The sequence below is a fragment of the Bicyclus anynana genome, chromosome 9 (assembly GCF_947172395.1).
Source record: "Bicyclus anynana chromosome 9, ilBicAnyn1.1, whole genome shotgun sequence".
Lineage (NCBI taxonomy): Eukaryota > Metazoa > Arthropoda > Insecta > Lepidoptera > Nymphalidae > Bicyclus > Bicyclus anynana.
Window position 1 is genome coordinate 928,763 of NC_069091.1, and position 21,946 is coordinate 950,708.

The 21,946-nt window shown below is 35.4% G+C and overlaps 1 protein-coding gene across 1 annotated transcript; it reads right to left on the bottom strand.

Annotated features, from left to right (window-relative positions):
* Window positions 1-1,254: 1,254 nt before the first annotated feature.
* LOC112054273 (activating signal cointegrator 1 complex subunit 2 homolog) lies at window positions 1,255-20,369 on the bottom strand. Its single transcript, XM_024093978.2, has 3 exons — window positions 20,214-20,369; window positions 6,537-6,801; window positions 1,255-3,116 (listed from the first exon to the last, which is right to left on the bottom strand). Exons 1-3 carry the CDS (start codon window positions 20,226-20,228, stop codon window positions 2,533-2,535), a joined length of 864 nt encoding a protein of 287 aa, XP_023949746.2. The 5' UTR covers window positions 20,229-20,369; the 3' UTR covers window positions 1,255-2,532.
* Window positions 20,370-21,946: the final 1,577 nt, after the last annotated feature.

The window sequence follows — 21,946 nt, forward strand, 5'->3', positions numbered from 1 at the left end:
CAAAAATAATTACCAAGTATAAAATCAACGCTTAAGTAATTTTTCAGCACATGGTATGACTAATCTGCACTGAAGGTTTTTGTAATTTGTACAAAAATCAATATAACTTGAAAACCGTAATATTTCGGCTAACTTATATTGCGTTATATTAGTATGCCTTGATGTCAGCTATCACCCTGTAGAGTATGTTGTACTATTTACGGGACATGCTGTATAAGTCATTTCTCGATCGATTTGCACAAATATCTTCCGCAAAAGAAGCTATAATTAAATTCAAATTAAAGGTTATTTTTCACCATCAGTCGGAAGGAAGTGGTCCCAGGGTCAGCTATAAGGCTCTACGATATAATATGTTGATCACTTATTGACTACATGCGTCGTATAAAAACCAGTTCGAAGCCTACATGAATAATCATACTACTTAAAAGCACATACTTGGATGTGATTATGGTTTTAAAGGAGATTTAACTGTAGGCAGGAATTTCTTCCGGATGCAACAGTTCGTATAAAAATTCAGTTATTATGCTTTCGATACATTTATATATTCTACAATATCTGAGATGTTTTTTCATGTTTATAGCATACGATTTTCTATTTACGATACCTGCCTTCTACCTTGCCTTAACACTTTTAGTGTTTCGTACTTTATAAGATAAATCCTTATCTTAGTAAAGAGTCATCTTTTTTATAACATACGTAAAGATAGTGTATCAAAACTTTACGTTACTGTCGAAGGGATGCGTATTTATTATATGGCGATTGACAACATGACTGCTTATATTACTGAAGAAATAAAAAAAATAACGCCTTTAATGAATTTTTCAACTTTTGTTATCATTTCATTCATCATTATCAACCCATATTCGGCTCACTGCTTAGCTCAATCAAAAACACATTTAGACTAAACAACCACATGAACGGGTTACCTACGAGAAAAATACAGTCTTCGCTACTGCGTATATACTCTTTACTTAAACAATCCCACATTTTAGGTAGGAAAATATCCATACATACATTACAGTGCGTATAAAGAATGAGATGAACGATTTCCACAACGGACGAGGGGATATAACACAATAGACTTTCCAACTCCAGACAACTACTAAGTATATATCCATGACTCAGAATGTATTATGTACAAAAGACTCAAGCGCAGAGGATGTATACCTATGTAGACTTATTAAAATACGATAACATGATATGAATTATTTAAGGACCAAATAACTTTCACTTATTAGGAATGAAAACAATAAGGATGTTTACGTAAGTCTTTATTCACCACATTAGTACCACGCACACGTAGACAGTTTTATGTATATCAGCCGCCATCTTTGAACCTGCGCCTGCGCAACCGCCGCACTCGTTTATAATAATGGATGCATTTGCTATAACTAATACATATAAATTAATTAAAAAAATATACTAAATATGAGTAATTTAAATTATTATATACAAATTATAAACATAAGTACGGAATGTAATAATTTTTTACAAATAATTTACGAATGACAATAGGAAATTTATATCCATACATATATAGACAAAACCCATTTCAAATACATAAATATAGATGATAATTATTTACTTAAATATTTATTTTATTTAAAGATGTTGCATAAAATAGGTAAATATATCTGAAGTATAAAAAATATTCAACATGAAAATATGTATTACGAATAAAGAAAAATATATTATTTGAAGATTTTTAAGACAAGAAACATACTTGGTATATAAAATGAAATAAATATATTAAATTCAATAAATATATAGAAGATAATTTGATACATACATATACCTACATGGGAATTATAATTGATAATATAATATACTAGCCGTTTAATAAAAATAATTTAAATAAAGCATAGCGTACTGAGACAATACTTTTAGATTACTTTGAAATTTATGACTAGTACTAATAATATTATGTATATGTTACAAAAGTATAAAAAAAAATCACACTATTATTTACAGGTTATTACTTAGTTAAATATATTTAAAATTCTGTAAATTGTACAATTGAGTATTGCAATGAAAATTATAACTCTACGAACAAATTTGTTTAAGTGACTATACCTCCTGCGCGCTACCAATACCAAAGAATACCATAAACAATAAAATTAAAGTATTAATAACGTAAAAGGAAAGTAGACGAATAAAATAAAAGTATAAAAGTAAAAATATCAGCAGTCAGATTAGAGATAAAAAGACAAATAAGACATTATATTATTAACAGTGACAGTTTTACCAGTGACAACTTTAGAGAGTTAAGAATTAAAAACAAAAAATTAAATCAGATGACGCTAGCAATTGAAACGACTTATAAAAATTCATTTTAAATGAGTTTTAATGTTATTAAAACTCATAAGCACACAGAAGGCTTCACGAGAAATTAAGAAAAGTTTAAAAATTGATTTATTAAAAAATGGAATATTTATTTTGCTTTTGTTTAAAATATGCTTGTATCGCTTTAGATTTTACTAACACTACTTACCTATAGTAAAATTACAGCAATTACTAAAACAATGAGCAATCTTATTTGCCAGTGAAATCAATAGAGTAGGATCCCGTGCTTGGGTCAAAGTTCTGTGCTGGGTGTCCTGAGAAGGGATTGAAGTTCTGGTGGTAGTTTTGCCTCTGGTAGTTCTGGTACTGGTTGTTTTGGTAGTTAGGTTGTGGGGTGTAAGATTGGTAGGAGAACTGGGGTTGTTGGTGGAACACCTGACTTTGCGGTTTGTATTGCTGTTGGGAGAACTGTTGTGGAGCTTGGTTAAAGAGGCTGGTTTGTTGTTGGTATGCTGGTTGTTGGGGTTGGTACGCAGGCTGCTGAGGTTGGTATTGAGGTTGCGGTTCGTATTGTGGCTGAGGTTGGTACTGGGGTTGTGGTTGGTACTGCTGTTGGTACTTCTTCGGTTGAGAGGAGAAGGTAAAGCGCTGCTGCTGCGGCTCTTGCTCGTATCTGAATGAGCTGGGCCTGGCTTTGCTGCGCCCGTTGTATTTGGGGTCTTCGTATATCCTGGGGTCCTCTCGGTACTGGCCGTCGTCTTCTTGGCCGTCGGTCAGCGCGTTGGTGGACGCTGGGTCGTGGAGTGTTGGCGGTGGAACCCTTATATCAGTGCCTGGAAAGTTAAGAACAACGATTCTGAATTAGTATTTTAAAAATTCAAATTTAAAATCAGTTTTATTTTATACCAGCAGAACCTCGCGTTGTCATCTGCGTAGTTAACATTCCCGTAGAATTTTTGTAATCGGTCCAGTAACTTTTTTAGTTTATTCTTTACAAATCTGTCATCTTTATAATAGAAGTATAGAATATGTAATAATTGATGGAATAGACAGATATAACATCTGATGTTAGGTTGAAATCCCTATAACAAGTATAGCCTATAACAGAGCAACATTTCACAGAACATGCCAGGACACATTCTACATTACTCTGCTTTGTGCCCTGCTCTGCTTTCCTGCGGCATAGGTGTTAATCCTCATGAGCCTGTTACTCTACTGACAAGCATATTCTTCGAAGGAAGGCAAGTAATACTTGGCAGCAAAAATAAAGAGATACCTAACAAAAATTAAAGTCGTGCGTATTGTTTGACATCGATTGATCATATCATCAATCTCATTTGTATGAGTAAGTTACAAAAATATTTGGTAACGTAGTACGAATACTTTTTTTGTTTAATTGAGTGTGAATATAGTCAATTATGTAATGTATTTCGCGCCCAAAATTTCTAATTATCACTCAATTGGGAGTCAGGCCGTGAAGGTCGCCGGCAGAGGGTGACCACTGCCCACTGAGGCAGTAGAATTGCTCAACTACCCGCAGTCCACATGCTTACCGACCGGAACTAGATTTTAGGGCCACGAACGTTATTGGGAGCAAAGTTTTAACTTATTGTTGAACTTTATAAAATGTATCAAATTTTTTATGAATTTTTTAAGAAGTTAAATATCACGTTTCTCAAACGGTGAAGGTAAAATCGTGAGGAAACCTGCATACCAGAAAATTTTCTATATTCTCTACGTGTGTGAAGTCTGCCAATCCGCATTGGGCCAGTGTGGTAGACTATTCACGTAATCCCTCTCATTCTGAGAGGAGACTTGAGCTCAGCAGTGAGCCGAATATAAGTTGATAATGATAAAACGAATACAAAATACCTGGCTGAGTTTCTTGGAATTTGCTGGGTTTAGAATCCTACGCTCGTTTATTTAACGATAAAAAGATAAAATAAACAAAAAGTTAGTATTTAATGACAATTCAAAATGAAGATTCTGGTTTTTATTTGACACAATAAATTTGAGTTTGAAACTGAAATTTTGAGATCATTAGATCAAGGATCAATTAGGTGTATAAATTTTTGTCGTTGGAATTTACTACATATTACCTTTTTTAATAATATCGAATGCTATTGCGTAGAGTAGGTATGTTGTCAAATACGACTATAACTTTTATTTTAATCTCAAATAAGGCATGAATATTTTGCTCTGAAGTGATATGCCTCATCAAATAAAATAAGGACGATAAAAGATGCTCGTTATCGTTATTATCGTTCGATTCTCACAATGTATTGAGTGAAGCAAAAGTGGTTGGCCACAATTTCGTATTGCGTCATTCCATTAGATCCATTTACCATGTAACTTGCACAAGAAAATTAGTGAACTTTAAGTAATTAATGTCGTAACTCGATCACTGTACTAAATTCACTTGAAAGTGTTATATAGAACGAGAGTCTATGATAGCCAGACATACCTGGGGCCAGCGCCGGCCCGAAGTAAATTTTAGAATGGAGCGAGATCCAATTATGGCGCCTCCCCTGTTTGCTCCTAATAATAATTATATACCTATATCAATTGTGAGTCCAAAGTACGTATGGAATATGAATATCTCGACCATACTCAGGAGTGACCTACGTTCTTTACCATTTAGGCGCCCTCTAGGATTTGGCGCCTGGAGCGACAGCTCCGTTCGCCGTATGGGCGAGCCGGCCCTGCCTGGGGCCTTAGCCAAGTGGCACGTCGATTCTATTTCTACAAACGCTCAAAACTAAAAATGTATAAGAAAAACAGATCCGATCGACAACTTGATCACGTGACCTGTCGATAGTGAATGTCATTCCCATATTTTCCCAAGTGTTGGCGTTTGTAGAAAGAGATTCAACGTGCCACATGGCTACAGGCACTGATTTTATGAATATTTTCTACTAGCGGACGCCCGTGACTTCGTCCGCCCTTGGACCTCCTTAATCTGTGTCGCAAAATACGCTTTTAGCGACGTTCTACTTACTAAATAAACTCTGTGATGCAGTGGTATGCGCGGTGGAATTAAAAGACGGAGGTCCTGGGTACGATCCTCGGTTGGGCCGAATGAGATTTTTTTGATTGGTCCAGGTCTGGCTGGTGAAAAGCTTCGGCAGTGGCTAGCTACCACCCTAACGGCAAAGACGTACCGCCCGGCGATTTAGCGTTCCGGTACGATGTCATTTAGAAACCGAAATGGGTGTTATTTTCATCGTACGAATGACAAGTTAGGCCGCTTCCATCTTAGATTGCATCATCACTTATTAGGTGATATTGCAGTCAAGGGCTAACTTGTAAAGAAAAAGACCTACCTCTTTGCCGAATTTCATGTTTCTACGTCAAGCTATTTTCGAGATTTCCTGATGAGTGATCTATTACTTTTATATATTTAGGTTTGGATTCAATAATAAAGAAAAAAATAAATGTAAAGGTATTTTAATTGTTTACTGTCATCTAGTTACGTGGTATTACTTATTTTGGTGACATGGTAAACATGTCCATATAGCGTTATATCGGAGATCCATATCTATATAAAGGCATTGCTCTTGTCCGTCACATGCTTACGACTTGATACCCTTACGTCGAAGGTTTTGATGTACGGAATTAGTTTTTATCATTACAACGTATCTTATAATTATCATTTTCTCTTACCCACTGAACGCTCTTTCTATATGGCATCATACCAGAACTCTAAAACAGTTAGTGGCATGTACTTTCTTTTCTAGTATACTAGAGTGATGAACTAAAACCACTTTTTTGTGGTTAAACGTTAAAGCCTACAATCAAAAACTACTCCCAGAGAAAGAATTAAAAATTGGTGATTTAAAAACAGCTCTACTAGTGTGGAATCCAGAATCATTAAGTGCATGGATTTTAATTAAATTTCTAATATTGTATACCCAAATCGATACCCGAATCGATCCAAATGTCTTATGAAATGTAAAAGTATGTTAAAACCCTTTTGAAAGGTGCCTATATCGTTCAGGTACCTTCAGGTTTAAACTCCCTGGCTACTGGCTCCAAAAGAGTCCCTAGTCCTCGTCTCTCTTTGCCAATTTCATCAACATATCCGAACTGTGTGGTACTATGCCTCTACTTTGAAGGAGCCGTCGGTCGCCTTAAATATGATATGCATATATCTCTGTTCAAATTTCAGCTAAATCAGTCCAGTAGTTGCGGCGTTAAGACGTAACAAACATACACACACAAACTTTCAGCATTATAATCTTAGTGTGACTTACCTTCAGGTTCAAATCCCCGCTGGCTACTGGCCCCGTAGGAGACCTCCCTAACTTTGCCACTCTCGTCGACATATCCGTACTTCCCGGCGACGTCTCCGTTGGGGTACTTGGTCTCGATCTTGAAGGAGCCGTCGGCGGCCTCGTAGCCGAAGCTGTATGAGCCGTCATCGTTCTGCTTGTTGATCTGCTTGAGGATCGGCACCGGCGTCGTGCTCTGGTAGTTCTGCGCGGACGCAGCGGCGCATACTGCGCAGAACAACAGCGTCTGGAATGGTCGAAAGTTCGAAATTTAAATTTTCGACGTATTAATTTTGTATTGATGCATACACATCGAAGTTTCTGGTACGAAGGGTCTTTACTCAATGGTAAGAGCCGTGCGGGCGTTAGCTTTGGCGATTTCTATGTCATGAATGTTATAGGACTCAAAAGGTGATTACAAATATAAGAAAACTAATGTCGAACAAAGGTTATGATTCACAACACTTGTCAGGACAACTTAATTAACAAATCAAAGTGTAACCCAAATAAGATCCTAGAATGGCAGAGAATGACCTTGAGTGGAGTCACGTACTTGTGAACGATGTTTGTAGGGTTAAAGGATCCTTTGACAGTCGACTAACACTCCCCTTTTCCACTCAAGTCACTCTCTCCACCTATCCCAAGTAACCCATAAAGAATTACACAACAAGAGATGTGGACGCCTCGAACGCCACGAGCACACTGAAGCCAACACGAGATCGAGCGGCGTCACATACTACTATTTCAACACTAAACGGCGATAACATTCGGCCATCCTGGTGGCGCATCCGTCCCTGGATCGCGTTCGTGTCTGGTGCTGTTGCGTTTACACTGACAACTTGAACGTGTACAAACCACTATTGAAGGTCGTGTATGACTCATTTTTAATCGAATGAGTGTGTATGGGCCTTGTGTATCTAGGGTTATGTATAGTTCAAGTCACCATTGTATTTAAGGTCGTGTATGACTTATTTTTATCGAAAAATGGCAGTAGGGTTACTCCAATCCAGTAACCAAAATTCATAAATTTCAAATAGTTATAAATTGCAATTAATTTAACACAAAATCTATACGGCAACATTTCGCGTCTTGTCATAATATTAAAACGCAAAATTTCATCAAGAACACCGTGAAACACAATTTTTGTCTATACCGTCAATACTAAATTTATACCGTCAATACTTAAAACTTGAAATCACGATTCACACACTATTAACTTTCAAATTTAACAATACCGTAATGTAAAACTCATCGGTGTACTATACTAAATTAATTTGTTACCCTCTTTTTATAAAAAATGCTCTCATGCCATATTAACAAAGAAATGAAAAACGATTGGCCTGATTTAGGGTAGTTTTAAATTACGTCGATCTCTTTATTCACTATGTGGGCACGAGTTCTTTATCCCACTTCTGATATTATAGGACTCTAAAGGTGATTACAAATATAGGAAAACTAATGTCGAACAAAGGTTATGATTCACAACACTTGTCAGGACAACTTAATTAATAAATCAAACTGTAACCAAAATAAGATCCTAGAATGGCAGAGAATGACCTTGAGTGGAGTCACGTACTTGTGAACGAAGTATGTTGGGTTAAAGGATCCTTTGACAGTCGACTAACACTCCCCTTTTCCACTCAAGTCACTCTGTCCACCTATCCCAAGTAACCCATAAAGAATTACACAACAAGAGGTGTGGACGCCTCGAACGCCACGAGCACACTGAAGCCAACACGAGATCGAGCGGCGTCACATACTACTATTTCAACACTAAACGGCGATAACATGAACATAACCGAACATATCGCATGCGGTACATCTGAGTAATTTCAGCCACTCTAAACCAAGTTTACCATCAATTCTCAGGACGGTTAGGGATCATCAAGTCTAAATAACTGTCTTGATATTTTTTTCACTACCCACATAAGCTTCTATTAAACATGAGTGGCTTGCGTAATCTGCGTTTGATTTAACATTTTCAATCTAATTTTAACAAACCCTCTACAGTACCCTCTGGAAGGTTTCATAGCTTCTATGATCCGCGAGGATTGCAAATGCGTATTCCATCCGACTAAACCTCTGAATCGATCTAAACGATTTTTTGTACTTGGAGACGAACATTGATACTTTTAATTCCGAAAAAACCATGGATCCTATGGAATTTATGAAAAACAGAATCACACAAACAGCATCGCGGATCACTGCTAATGTAAAGTAAAAAAAATATGGATTCTGGTATCCGTGAGATTACAGTGACCTAAGCGGTAATTCACAAAATTCTGACTAAGCGCAACTTTCCGGCATTCAACCTTTCCAAAACAGAGCGGAAAATGTAGATAAGTATAATCTAGAGTTATGAGCTATATATTATACAAGGCGTTGGTTATTGGACGGTGCACAAAGAGTCGACTGGCCAGTGAATGTCCTCTGGCCTTGGTGTACTGCGGAACTATTTTTATTCTATACTATACATGTATAACATTGAAGGTATATTCATCGGCTTATCAAGTAGGTATAGACATTGTTTTTGTCTAAATGCAAATGGTCAGGTGTTTTAAATGACAATGATTCACGTTTTTACAGGCATTGTAATGGTAGGCATCCACGTACGTACGTACGTATCAGACGCATCGCATCAAATGGATTTTAGTATTATTTTTAATCGTATCGTAGGTATCGCATCTAACGGATTTTTTTTCTACAGTAAAATTGAATATCTATTTGATGCGATGCTTCCGATACGTACTGGATCTGTAGACTCCTGCCATAAAGGTTAGTGTAGGTGTCCGATTATTTGGAAATATTTGAAAACATGTGAATGGAATCGTGAGCAAAACTTAGTATAAATATTTTCGGGCTATGTATTTATGCTTCAAGCTCTATTTGACTTAAAATTGTGTATAGAAAACAAACTCCACCTGGAGTTACAAATGGTTGGTTTCACTATTTATAACTTCAGCTCGACTAAATGTCTGAAATTTGTTACAGAGATCCCGAATAGTACAGAGGCACCTGAGTGTCTGTTTGTCAGTCTGCTTGTGGCACCATATCTCCCGAACGGATGAAGCGATTTCAATTAAGTGTTTTTGTATTAAAGGTGACTTATGTGCGAGTGTTTTTAGATACGTTTGATGAAAATAGGTCGAGCCGTTTAAAAAATTATGGGGTGTGAAATTAAGGAAGAATAACCTAAAGTCTACAAATAAACTCAAGTAACATGACTTTCGGGGATATTTCAAACTTTCTATTTTATGTTATATCCCAATACAACCACAAGAACATTATTTTTGAAGGGCAAAGCTAGTTATTGTTTTAGAACCTGGGCCTTATGTTAACACATGCAAGTGTAAACATAAGTGAACTTGACTTTGGTTCAGACACATGTTCCACATAAGCAACAGGTTTATTTAGTAACGGCCTTACATTTCGTGACTCAGTACAACTAAATACCTACATATTGTATGCCTGCGCAATAAACAATCAAAGATTATCGTTATTTAATACCAAAATTAATTAAAAGTGATTGTTAGTTATTGCGGAATGTCGATCAGCAATACCTAATTGTCTAGACAGCATTTTAAAAGCACTATATAGATGGTCTTGACGAAATTTTCGTTTGTTTCCATTCGTAATTACAATGCCTTGGGTGGTAGAAATAAAAAAGCTTGTTAATGAATTTCTGTATTTAATTGGGTGTTGTACTTGTAGTCAAAGGATCCGGAACCTTCCATTTTGTACTTACAAAAAATATTACTAACCAGCTGTTTTTGTACTGTTGCTTAATTAATAGTAAAACAACTTAACAGCCAAATTGTGTGGTGGTGGTTATCTCGTTGCTACGCTCAGAAATGTTTTAAAAAAGCGTCTCATTAAGATAAAGCTACTCACGGAATATTAACTTGATAGTAATCAATTGTAAAAATGCTCCACGGATCCTGGACTATTAGATCTTAACAATATTTTGAAAACACTTGTGCTCTCTCTCTGCGTGTAAAAGGACAAATTGTAATTGTAAAAATTCACATAAATAAATAAAGACTCATAGAGGAAATGTGTAAAGTATTTTTTCTCTTGCATATTTAAATGAGCTGTTTTTAATTAGTTGTGCTAATTATGGAGGCACGCAAACAAACTGACTGCGTGCTTAGAAACCTTCGCAAGACGTCGGCCTTGCGGCCGGACCACTTCAGCTATACATCGTAGTGTGGTAACGTAGTTGTCTTGAAAGCTCATTCGGTACTTCGCTATCAGCGGCTTAGGAATGCGATGTCAATGTTTATTCATACTAGTAACTTCCTGTGACTTCTTTCGCATACAATTTACTGGGAAATTCCTATTTAAACCTACTTATCTAATATAATGAACGATGTCATTGACGATAATAATTAAAACGTTATCGATTTTTTTAATTGTTAGTTGTTAATTTATACCCTACCTCAACTTACTCCTACCCTACCCCTACTGAGGGTACCCCTAGCCAAATTCTACTCTAACCTACCTTTCTTATAAATAATATGTAGGTATAAGTATTACGGGAGTATAAACATTTGTAGGTTTAGATTTTTAATATTTAATCTTTATATTACACAAACCTTGTTCTTGAAATAACGAATACATAAAACCAAGAATTATCCAATTGGATGCAGTCGTTTGAAGTATATGGGTGTAGTCATGTAAGGGTGTGCAGAATTATGTTTAATTTAGATAAACAACAAAAATATATAAAAAAAAAAACATATCTATCTTGAGATAGTGCCGATGACGTCAGCTTATAAATTATTGCAACTCAAAGTTATTTAAAGGTCAAATGTGACGTCATGAAGAGAGGAAAACAACTGTCACCGTAATTATACCAAAAAGGAACCACTCACATTCCTACGAGTAGAGAACTACAACATACTCCGCAATAACTCAATCACAGGCCCACGAGTATAATTCTAATTATTATGAGTCATCTACGTCACCATTTAACGGCAAGTGTTTAGAATACTCCAAATACCAACATTGGTTGCGAATAATGTTTTGAATGTTTACTTCACTGTTTGTTCTCACGAAACTTATTAAAGCTACAATATTTTTCATGTTTTCCGCTTATTGGAATTCTCTAGGGCCTCCATGTTTTAAAAAGTAATAATTGTGGTAACCCCTCAATTGTTACTTTGAACAATGTAATTTACTTTGCTTGCCTTTGAGACTTTAGGCCTATGGTCAACAATTCAATGCTATGTCTGACAAATTGGTCCATGCGTCAGGTGACCCAAGAGCTGGCGCTTATTTGGCCCAAAGGTTAGGCCTTGCTGTCCAGAGGGGTACTAGCGCTATGAAAGAAAGAAAGAAAGAAATTCGTCATTCTATTGTACGGAATATAAGATCATTTACTTTACTGTTTTTCACAAATCATAGTTTTCTTTAAATATTCTCGAGCCCATAAAATTGATTAGACTCATTAAGCTAATTAAGCTTAAGCTATCGGAGTTGAAATACTGTTGAATGCACTTTCAAATCTATGTGATACAATTTTTAATGATATAACTTAACTTATAAATTCAAAAAATTCAAAATTCATTTATTTCAAGTAGGCTCAGTTTGCAAGCACTTTTGACACGTCAGTTGACTATTTGTAAAGATTCTACCACCGGTTCGGAAGGCAGGTTCTGCTGAGAAGATACCGGCAAGAAACTCAACAGTTGCTCTTTTGAAAAAGTCATACAGTATTACAATTTACATTTGATAACAATTAAATTACAATTTCTTATAGTTTTATTTCCTGTGTGAAGGTGGAAGCTGATCCAATGGCCTCCAAGCACCTTTGTCGTTAAGGAACTCATCAATAGTGTAGTAACCTCGACTAAGTAAATGTTTTTTAACACATTGCTTAAAGTTGTGCATTGGCAAGTCCATCACAGTCTTGGGGATCTTGTTATAGAAGAGTACACCCAAACCCACAAAAGATTTTTGAACTCTTTGGAGACGATATGCAGAAAGAACTAACTTATGCCCGTGTCTAGTAAGACGTGGGTTTAGATCTCCTTTTCGTTTGTACAAATTAATATTTTGTCTCACATAAACTATACTGTTATATATATACTGACAGGCTACTGTTAAAATGCCTATTTCTTTAAACTTTTGACGAAGGGACTCGCGTGATTTTAGTTGATATATTGCTCGAATTGCTCTTTTTTGAAGTACAAATATAGAATGTATATCAGCAGCCTTGCCCCACAACAAAATACCGTAAGACATTACGCTCTGAAAGTACGCAAAATAAACAAGTCTAGCTGTATCAACATCAGTAAACTGTCTTATTTTTCTCACTGCAAAAGCAGCTGAGCTGAGTTTACCTGACAGTTTTTCTATATGAGCACCCCACTGAAGTTTAGAATCCAAGGTCACTCCCAGGAAAACTGTGGAATTCTCTATTTCTAGTGTTTCACCATTGATCATTATAGACTTATCTAATTTTATAACATTTGGTAATGAAAACTCAATACATTTAGTTTTCTTTGCATTTAAAAGTAAGTTGTTAACAGTGAACCAATGCGACACATGCGATATGGCACGGTTTACATCGTCGAAATTATCTTTACTTCTGTCACTCTTAAAAATTAGGGATGTGTCGTCAGCAAACAGTACTATCTCACAGATGCCGCTAACATGGTGTGGTAAATCGTTTATAATTGTATTAATTTGTGTAAATCGATAAATGAGTTATAATAAAAATATGGAAATATGATTTTGTATAATACATTTAATTATAGTGTGAAAACGTAAGAGAAAACATGAAAAATACAATTTTTTTCAAATAGTATTATAAAGAAGATTTATTTAATCAACTTTTAAAAATAAGGCGTTAGGTATGTAGTTTTTATATAAGCATTGGCAATTAATTGATTATGAAACACGGCTAAAACAGTTTGGATCGTGCCGCGATGCAAGAACCAGCTCATGACTAAGGGCCCCGTATGGGTTCGAAACTAGTCGGGCATACTCTGACCTAATATCCCGTGAGTTTTAGCCGTGTATCATAATCAATTAATATGAATAACACTCTTTAAATTCTAAAAAAGCATTGCTAAGTTAGAAAACAGGCTCTTTTTCGCCTTAATTACGAGTATATTGTACATTAACACATAAAGTCAATTAAAAGTTTACGTTACGTTGCCCCTGTATCGTAAGCGTTACGAATTACGCTAGAAGTCCAACTATATATTATAACTGCGCCCTACCTACCTACATACCGATATGTATAATTTAAATTCCAACCATAAAGTATTGCATCAAATTTCACTGTTACAAGTACCAACTTATCATTTTATCGTACTCGTACGTACTTATCATCTGGCGCTGTGTGTATTTCTGTTATTGACTACCATACATAGAATGACAGTGCAGTGTCTAGATTTTTTTTTAATTAGTTTATTGTATTAGTTCCCTATTGTATTCTTACTCAATAAAAAAAAAAAAGTTAATGTTATTAGAAATATAAATAGTAATAAGTTTATTTGATTAATAATTATAACACAAGTTCACATTTTGGCTGGTGGGAGGCTTTGGCCGTGGCTAGTTAGCACTCTACCGACAAAAACGTACCGCCAAACGATTTAGCGTTCCGGTACGACTTCGTGTAGAAACCAAAAGAGTTGTGGATTTTCATCCACCCCCTAACAAGTTAGATTGCATCATCACTTCCATCACACTTCCATCTTAGATCGCATCATCACTTCCATCACACCATCAGGTGAGATTGTAGTTAAGGGCTAATTTGTAAAGAATAAAAAAATAAAAACACACAGTTATTATCACGCATCTCTAAAGATACAATCTTACACGGTAGGACAAGCATTTTTTTTTTCTTTTACTGTAAGCGAAGTAGTAGGTAGTAGCGTAAGTAAGGGAAGGTTAGTTCTACTAACAGACGTAAAATGTGGTAGATTACATCAATTTTGTTTATAGTAATATTTGACGGACCAAAAAGTTCAAAACCAGCCTTTAGTAGCGCAACATTTTGCAAAGCATTCAAGAAACACGTCCTACAATGTGCAGTATTATGTCCAACGACCTAAGGCGTAGGTGCTAATTCTCATGGCTTTCTGTAATTATACAGGCAGCCATGCTTGAAGGCCACAACAATGCTGATTGGCAGCAGAAATAAGCATAGCGATAGATTGATCGTAGAGACACTGACAAAATAAATAGGAAAATAATGGCGGTGTGTCTTCATAAGTGCATATGTGTGCATGCCGGCGTGTACCTATCAGTGGCGAAGTATGAAATTTTCACGAAGACAAGCCGACCTACAGAAAAGGAAATTCATACCGCTTGCAATTTCCGGATTCTCATACATCCTTACATAAGTATATATTCATGTGCAGATTTTCCCAGTTTGGTTATTTTTTCTTACTAGTGCATACCCTGATCGACAACCATATTCATGCTACTGTATGACTGTATGTATGTATGTATGGATTTTTAAAAGGTAACCCGGTGGGATTAGACCTGTATGGACTCTTCGTCGCTGGTAGGTATCTATCGAACTGGCTGAATTGGGGTGCGTCACTTTTAAGTTCAGCAGACGGTGTCTGGACTTTTTATTATGTCTATGGTTAAAATACTAAGTCTGCCAAAATTGCGAAATTTTCATGACAAAAAAAATCATGACATTATTGTCAATAGTCAATAGAAACGTGTAAATTTAGTATGCCGGGCGCAGACGCTGTTTGAGCAACGGCGGCGGCGGCCTGGTTGCATTTAATTGTTACACGTACTGTGAGGCTTTGACAGAGTTGCGTGCCGTCTCAAGGTTGCAGATATGTGTCAAGTTATTTACTGATTGATTGAGAGATATCACTTCTTTTCGCCCAAGAACTACCTTAATTACGACCTTATTTATGCCATAGTAACACTTAAACATCACGTAAATATTGAGGTTAACAACAAGTTACTGTTACCTAAAAGCACAGAAAACCAAATTGCTATAGGTAGAAGAAGTTTGAGGTATTTATTTAAATTACTAACGGATCCCCATGATTTTATATATTTTCCCCGCGTTGTTCCCATTTTCGTGGAAATATGGTAATAAAATATAACCAAGTTGTCGAAAATGTAGCTTTCAATTAGTAAACTATTTTTAAACTCAGCTTAGTGGCTTAGGCGTGAAAGCGTTACAAATAAACAAACTTACAGCTCTAGCATTTACAATATTACTTAGAATAGGACATGGTAGTTTGAAGGAAAAGTGAAGCTTTTAAAAAATATCAGCCATTAAATAATAATAATAAAAAAAAGATTTCATAAAAATAAAAGACCGGTTAACCAGATTCCGGGTAAAAAACATAAAAAATATTTCAATGGCCAATCTTTGGGGCCAACTTTCAGAATCTTACAGATTGAAAAAAATACAATAGTTAAGTTAATACTTCGGTATCGAACTGTTTTAGGAAAAAACTACAAAAAAAAATCAGAAAAAAAAATCTCGAAGTCAATCAGATGCAAGAAACCAGGAAAAGGACGAATAGCAAAAGCTTCAGGAATGCTTTTATTATATTTTTCATGTCATAGATAATAGCACAATAACTACATTTCGTAGAGGTAAAGATGAGTCTACGCATCTTCGTAACGACCTTGCTACGAGGGCCGTACAATGTGTGCTACGAGTTCGAGATTTGATGAAGATTAATTTGTTATCACTGTAACGCATCTACATTCGTTAGGCCATCAATAAATTGTTCGAGTAGACGCGTTACCTTCTGAGTCGTGAGGCCATGAACATTAACAGATAGGTACGAGTAGAAAATATACTTTAGTGTTTAATTAAAAGGAGTTTATTAAACACGCACAGAATACACAGATACTAGAGACTAAGTAAAACAAAAGAAAATATTATACGCTTTGGAACATTGTCAAAAAAAGAAATGTATTAACAAAAGGAAAAACGGTAGACCAAGAGAAAAATGGGTTGATGAAATAATTTGAAAAGTCGGTGACATTTGGATCACTAAAACAACACTAGGACAGACAGACGAGCGAAAAAGGAGGAAGCATTCACCCCTATAGAAGCCTATAATTAATAATATTTTCTTTTTGTTATTTTATGCACATCATAATAATATTATGTAATAGTAATCCTGTTGCTAACACCACTTTTTTATAAATGACTAGTGGACCCGGTCAAGTTTCGCTTTGACTTATGTGCACTTCTTCCCTATCCCTACTCTACACTAATCTACCCCTACCATACCCTACCCCTTGACTCTTAAACGTTTGTATGGGAAATAGAAAAGGGTTGTTTTTATGGTTTTTCCGGCAATTATTCTAATTTTTCTCACCTTTTAAACCTTCCCTATACCTTCACGAACATTTGAAGACCAAGATAAGATAAATTCGTTCAGCCGTTCTCGAGTTTTAGCAAAACTAACGAACAGCAATTCATTTATATATATATAGAAGATTCTTTAATACTTACGGATTTGCGCTGTCGCAAATAGTTAGTGCAGAACCATAACAAACCGCTTTATCAAACCACTTACGTATTACTTTAATACGGATGATGAAACAGTCGGCAACATAACACAACCTAGGCTAAATTATAGGCCGGCTTCAATAATTTCCTTCCTTGTACTACTGACTGGAGGTGACTAGAAATTATTTAGGCTATGTTGTGTAACGCCACGCCTTCGCAGTTAATACTCAATAGCTCGTTTTGCATTCCTATCATAGATAGAGCATAGTGTTATGGGTAGTACATTTTTATGAGTAGGTACGTACATACATACATACGTACTTCTTTTACACATAGTTTGTTAATTTTTTTGCCAATGGCGCCAGCAATTTCGTCCACGTATAATTTAGTTAAACACCAATCCCGTGGGAACTATGGATTTTTCCAGGGTAAAAAGTAGCCTATATGCTTAATAACCTCCTTTATGTTCCAGTTAAAGTATCGTACAAATCGATACAGCCGCCTCGAAGATTAGTTCAAACAAACAGACAGTCCAAAATTAAAAAAAAAAAAACTCGATTGTGGTAATAAGTACTTCAGAAAACAGCTGTTTGAAAATTACAATCAGACAGTTGAATTTTATTTATATGTATTGATGATAATACGCGAAAATCGTAGTTAAGAAAAAAAATAAATCAATTAGTCACCATTTATAATGAATTTCCGCAACGTAAAGCCTACATCTATTCAATACATAATTTATTCGAAGAGCTACGAATGCTATGCTTATTTAAACAACCAAGCAGCATTTTATCTTATGGTTCAAATATTAGGTTAACTTTAATAATATATCTAGTCTATACTGATATTATAAAGGGCTAAACTTTGTGGTGTTGTGGGGGTAATCTCTGGAAATACTGAATTGATTTGGAAAATTCTTTTATGCTAGAAAGCTACATTATTTGTGAGTGTCAAAAGGCTATATTTTATCCCTGTAGTCTCACGGGAACGGTAACTACGTGTAATAATTAATAAAACTCAAGTTTAATTTATAATTGGTTGACAAGTATTATATAGCCAATAAGGTTGCTATAAATCTCTGAATACGATTCAAAGAATGAGGCAAGTGGCTGGTTATTTTAATGAAATGACGTCATTTTATATTTAAAATCTTTAAAATATTTTTGAATATCAGGTTATTCGTCTTTAAGCTCAACAAATAGACATTACAACACAACTTTCAGTTTAAAAAGATATGGTTATTGTTTTTGTACAATAATATATAGAAAACTTGTACTTAGGAATGCCTAAGTATTTTTGTCATTGCCACTAATGTGTGGCTAGAGGGACTGGTATGAAACTTTTGAAAGTGACAAAAAATAACTTAAGTAAAAAATTATCACGCCTTACATCTAATTAAGTTCATATCAGGTTTTTTCAATCATATACCAATTAGGTATCCAATATGTGATATGGACAAAGCATGCGGTATGTAATGATATAGAATATATCATGTATGGACTTCAACGACGTTTTTGTTTGTATGAAAATTGTGCGAAACATTTTAGACCGTAATATTTCTTCCTAAAATGTCTAAAACATTACCGTTAAATTCGACGTTATAGTAATATTATGTATCTGAGTATGAGCAAAACATATAATATATAAGTACTATGTAAGTACATGTCCTAAATATTATCTATGGAAAGCGTAGGCACTAATTAACATTAATAAAGGTGGTGTTTATGAAATAAGCGACAAATTGGTGATCTCACGTAGTAAAGAATTCAACGCGTCCGCTGGTCGTCCGCTCTTCATTTATTCGACAATAATATGATAATTAGACTAAGTATAATTTGCAAAAAAAATTAAGAAAAATAAAAATAATAATATATTATATGTATAATGTCATTTGGTGACATATTACTATGTCACCAAATGATTTCTAGAGAATCTCAGAAACTAATACGAAAATATTAAGCTTTAGTAAGTCAAAGATTACATAGCAAAGTTATAAATAATGCAATTTATGACTGTATAACATATGCTAAAGTGAGTTTGTTTGTTTGTTACGGTTTTACGGCAAATCCAATGGAAAGTTACATTGTCGGCGAAAAATGTAGGCTATATACTATTTCCCGGTTCCCGCAAGAACGAGGCGTCAGATAGTTAAAAATTCTTATCGAAATCGATTACGTTGTTGTTAACAAAAAAAATCTATAAATGCTATTTAAGTATTACACATATTTAGAATAAATGTACAAAATACTTAACCAATCTTATAATAATGTAATCATATAAAAATGGTGTTCAATTTAATGATTGTAATCTCAAATTGTACAGGTGTTCTAGAGATTTATAGACAACATTATCACACTTGTTGCAGGCCTTTGTTCTGTTTAACTTGAAGGTTTGTTATGTAATCATGGTTATAAGCTTCACTTAGAGGTGTGTTATGTAATACATAGATGTATTCAAATAAGGAACCATAGATTTATTGGTTTAGTGCTTAGATGACCTAGTTTCGAGCCCTAGCCCGAAAATACGATTAGTAATTTCATCATTTGTGATCAGGAAACGCGGGGTGCCTCGGGTAAGTTTACAGTCTTTGAAATTTGCTTTGTAAAACCACGTAATATCGGTTATTTTTGATTAGTTATTAGGCTATTTAGAAATTATTTTACGCTATGAAACTTATTTTGAAAACCATGGTTAGCCATCGCTATTGGCAGTTATCATTAGTTAGAAAAGCGAAGTGGTCCAGAAAATATGATTCACTCTTAAATTTAGCTTTGAAAACCACGCCAAATCGGGTAATTTTGAGTAGGATGTAGGAAACAGGGGCGGCTCGGTAAAAAACTATTTTTTCTATACCTATTTATAAAAACTGTTGTTAGCCGTACTTGATTATCAGTTCACGCAATAGGCACTTATGACCATAATGAAAAAGCATAAACAAATACAAGATTCTTATTTAATTATAAGTAGAAAATATATGAGATGCCTTTTGAAATTCATTGATTATACCATAATCTTTCCATAATCAATAGCTTTGTAATAATTATACACCTATAAGCCTATACCGAAGTCCTTTCTTAGTTTAGATATCTGTTTTTTATCCATTCATTATAATATTTAGCTATATTTATATGTTTTTAAGTGATTAAATGATTTATTATTATTATGATTACGTAAAACAACAACAGAATAATACCAACCTTGATAACAAACATGGTCAGTGTATCCGAACGCGGCGATGTCAAATACTCCCGCGCTTGGCTACTATGGCGTCCACTCACACACTCTTGTGTGGTGCGCCCGCCACTTGTATTTATAGAGTCGTTCGTTACAACAGGGCTCGTACAATGTGCTGTGAGAGACAGTGGTGCATATTCAATTGCGATTGTTACCATATAAAGTTAGTTAGTTAAGTTATCAACCCATATTCAGCTCACTGCAGAGCTCGAGTCTCTTCTCAGAATTAAAGGGGTTGAGTCCACCACGCTGGCCCAATGCAGGATTGGCAGACTTCACACACGCAGAGAGCTAAGAAAATTTTCTGGTATGGAGGTTTCCTCAGGATGTTTTCCTTCACCGTTCGAGACACGTGATATTTAATTTCTTAAAATGCACACAACTGAAAAGTTGGAGGTGCATACCCCAGTTACCATATAAATAACAATAATTGTGAGGAGGTTCCTCACTCCGGAGTCCTGACCACCGGTTGCTGGGACACTCAAATGTCCCGCAGCGGAAGGGTTGATTTTTTTATATATAAATTTTTAATAGTGTTGTGTAGCATATTGTTATATTAACATTGTTAAAAATTAAAAAAAGGACGAACAAATAAATAAGAGAACAATAAAACAATGCTTATTATTTAAATTGTCTTTGGTTTCGCCTTTATTGAAATATAAATTACGCATTTCTTGGTACTTTGAAGGACATGTTATTATACCAGTCCAGATAATTGCTACTAAGTACTTTACTGTGACGGATTTAAGTTCCTAAAGATGTTATTCGTAATTACCAACAGAGTTTACTGTTACGTCCTCAAAAAAAAAATGTAGGAGCCGAATACCCACTAAATCCCAGCGAAGTCACCCGCGTTTGCCGAAGAATCGCGAATGGAGTAAAAATCTAGGACATATCTAGTTTAACTTCTTTTGTAATAATAAATGATAGTCCACTTATAATATCACCTTCAAGAAACACGCCCAAAGTGAGTTCTTGTCTCTATTAATCTGAGGAGTAAGTGTTAAGCCTCCTGAGCTCGTAATTGACTATGTTTCGAAATAAATTGAAAAAACGCCACGGGCTCTTGCACTATTATAGCGTTAGGCTGTTTAACAGTTCTGTCGTGCGGTGGCGAAGCCCTTGCGGTTTGGTAACAGAACCCCCGCCCGTATCGATGCGCGGCATTGATTCTTATTAATAGACTAGACTATAAGGGTTAAGGTCTTAACGACATCTAATACAAACACTTTAAAACGGTAATGGATTTTATTTAAAAAAAATAATGTTCACTGTCATGGATCCATATTAACGACCACCACAAAGTTAGGCCTTCCTCTTTATAGGAGAGGATATTATAGAGCTGGTTCCCACCGCGTCGTCTGCGGGTGGCGAGCTGGGCTAAATATTGGCTTTATTACGACCACTATGACACAGTAATGATGTTGAACGGGACTGACGGTTAAACGTGCTCTTCTAGTTAAATGGGACTAAATTGTCTTAAAACTAGGGTAAAATAAAACTCTATAATACATAGCCTGACATATGACTCGAACCCGGGACCTTGTGATCCAAAGCCACATGAACTAACGTGTATTCCCCGCTCCGGCTTCGCACGGGTATCACACTAATATTATAAAGGCAAAAGTTTGTGTCTAAGTGTGTGTGTATTTTGTTCCCCCTTTACGCTGCGGCTACTGAAGAGATTTGGCTGATA

Bases quoted from the DNA above. Each gene is read 5' to 3' on its own strand.
- LOC112054273 (XM_024093978.2), bottom strand. The intron at 3,117-6,536 runs GTAAGTCACACT...TTAACTTTCCAG, and splicing joins GCGGGGATTTGAACCTGAAG to GCACTGATATAAGGGTTCCA.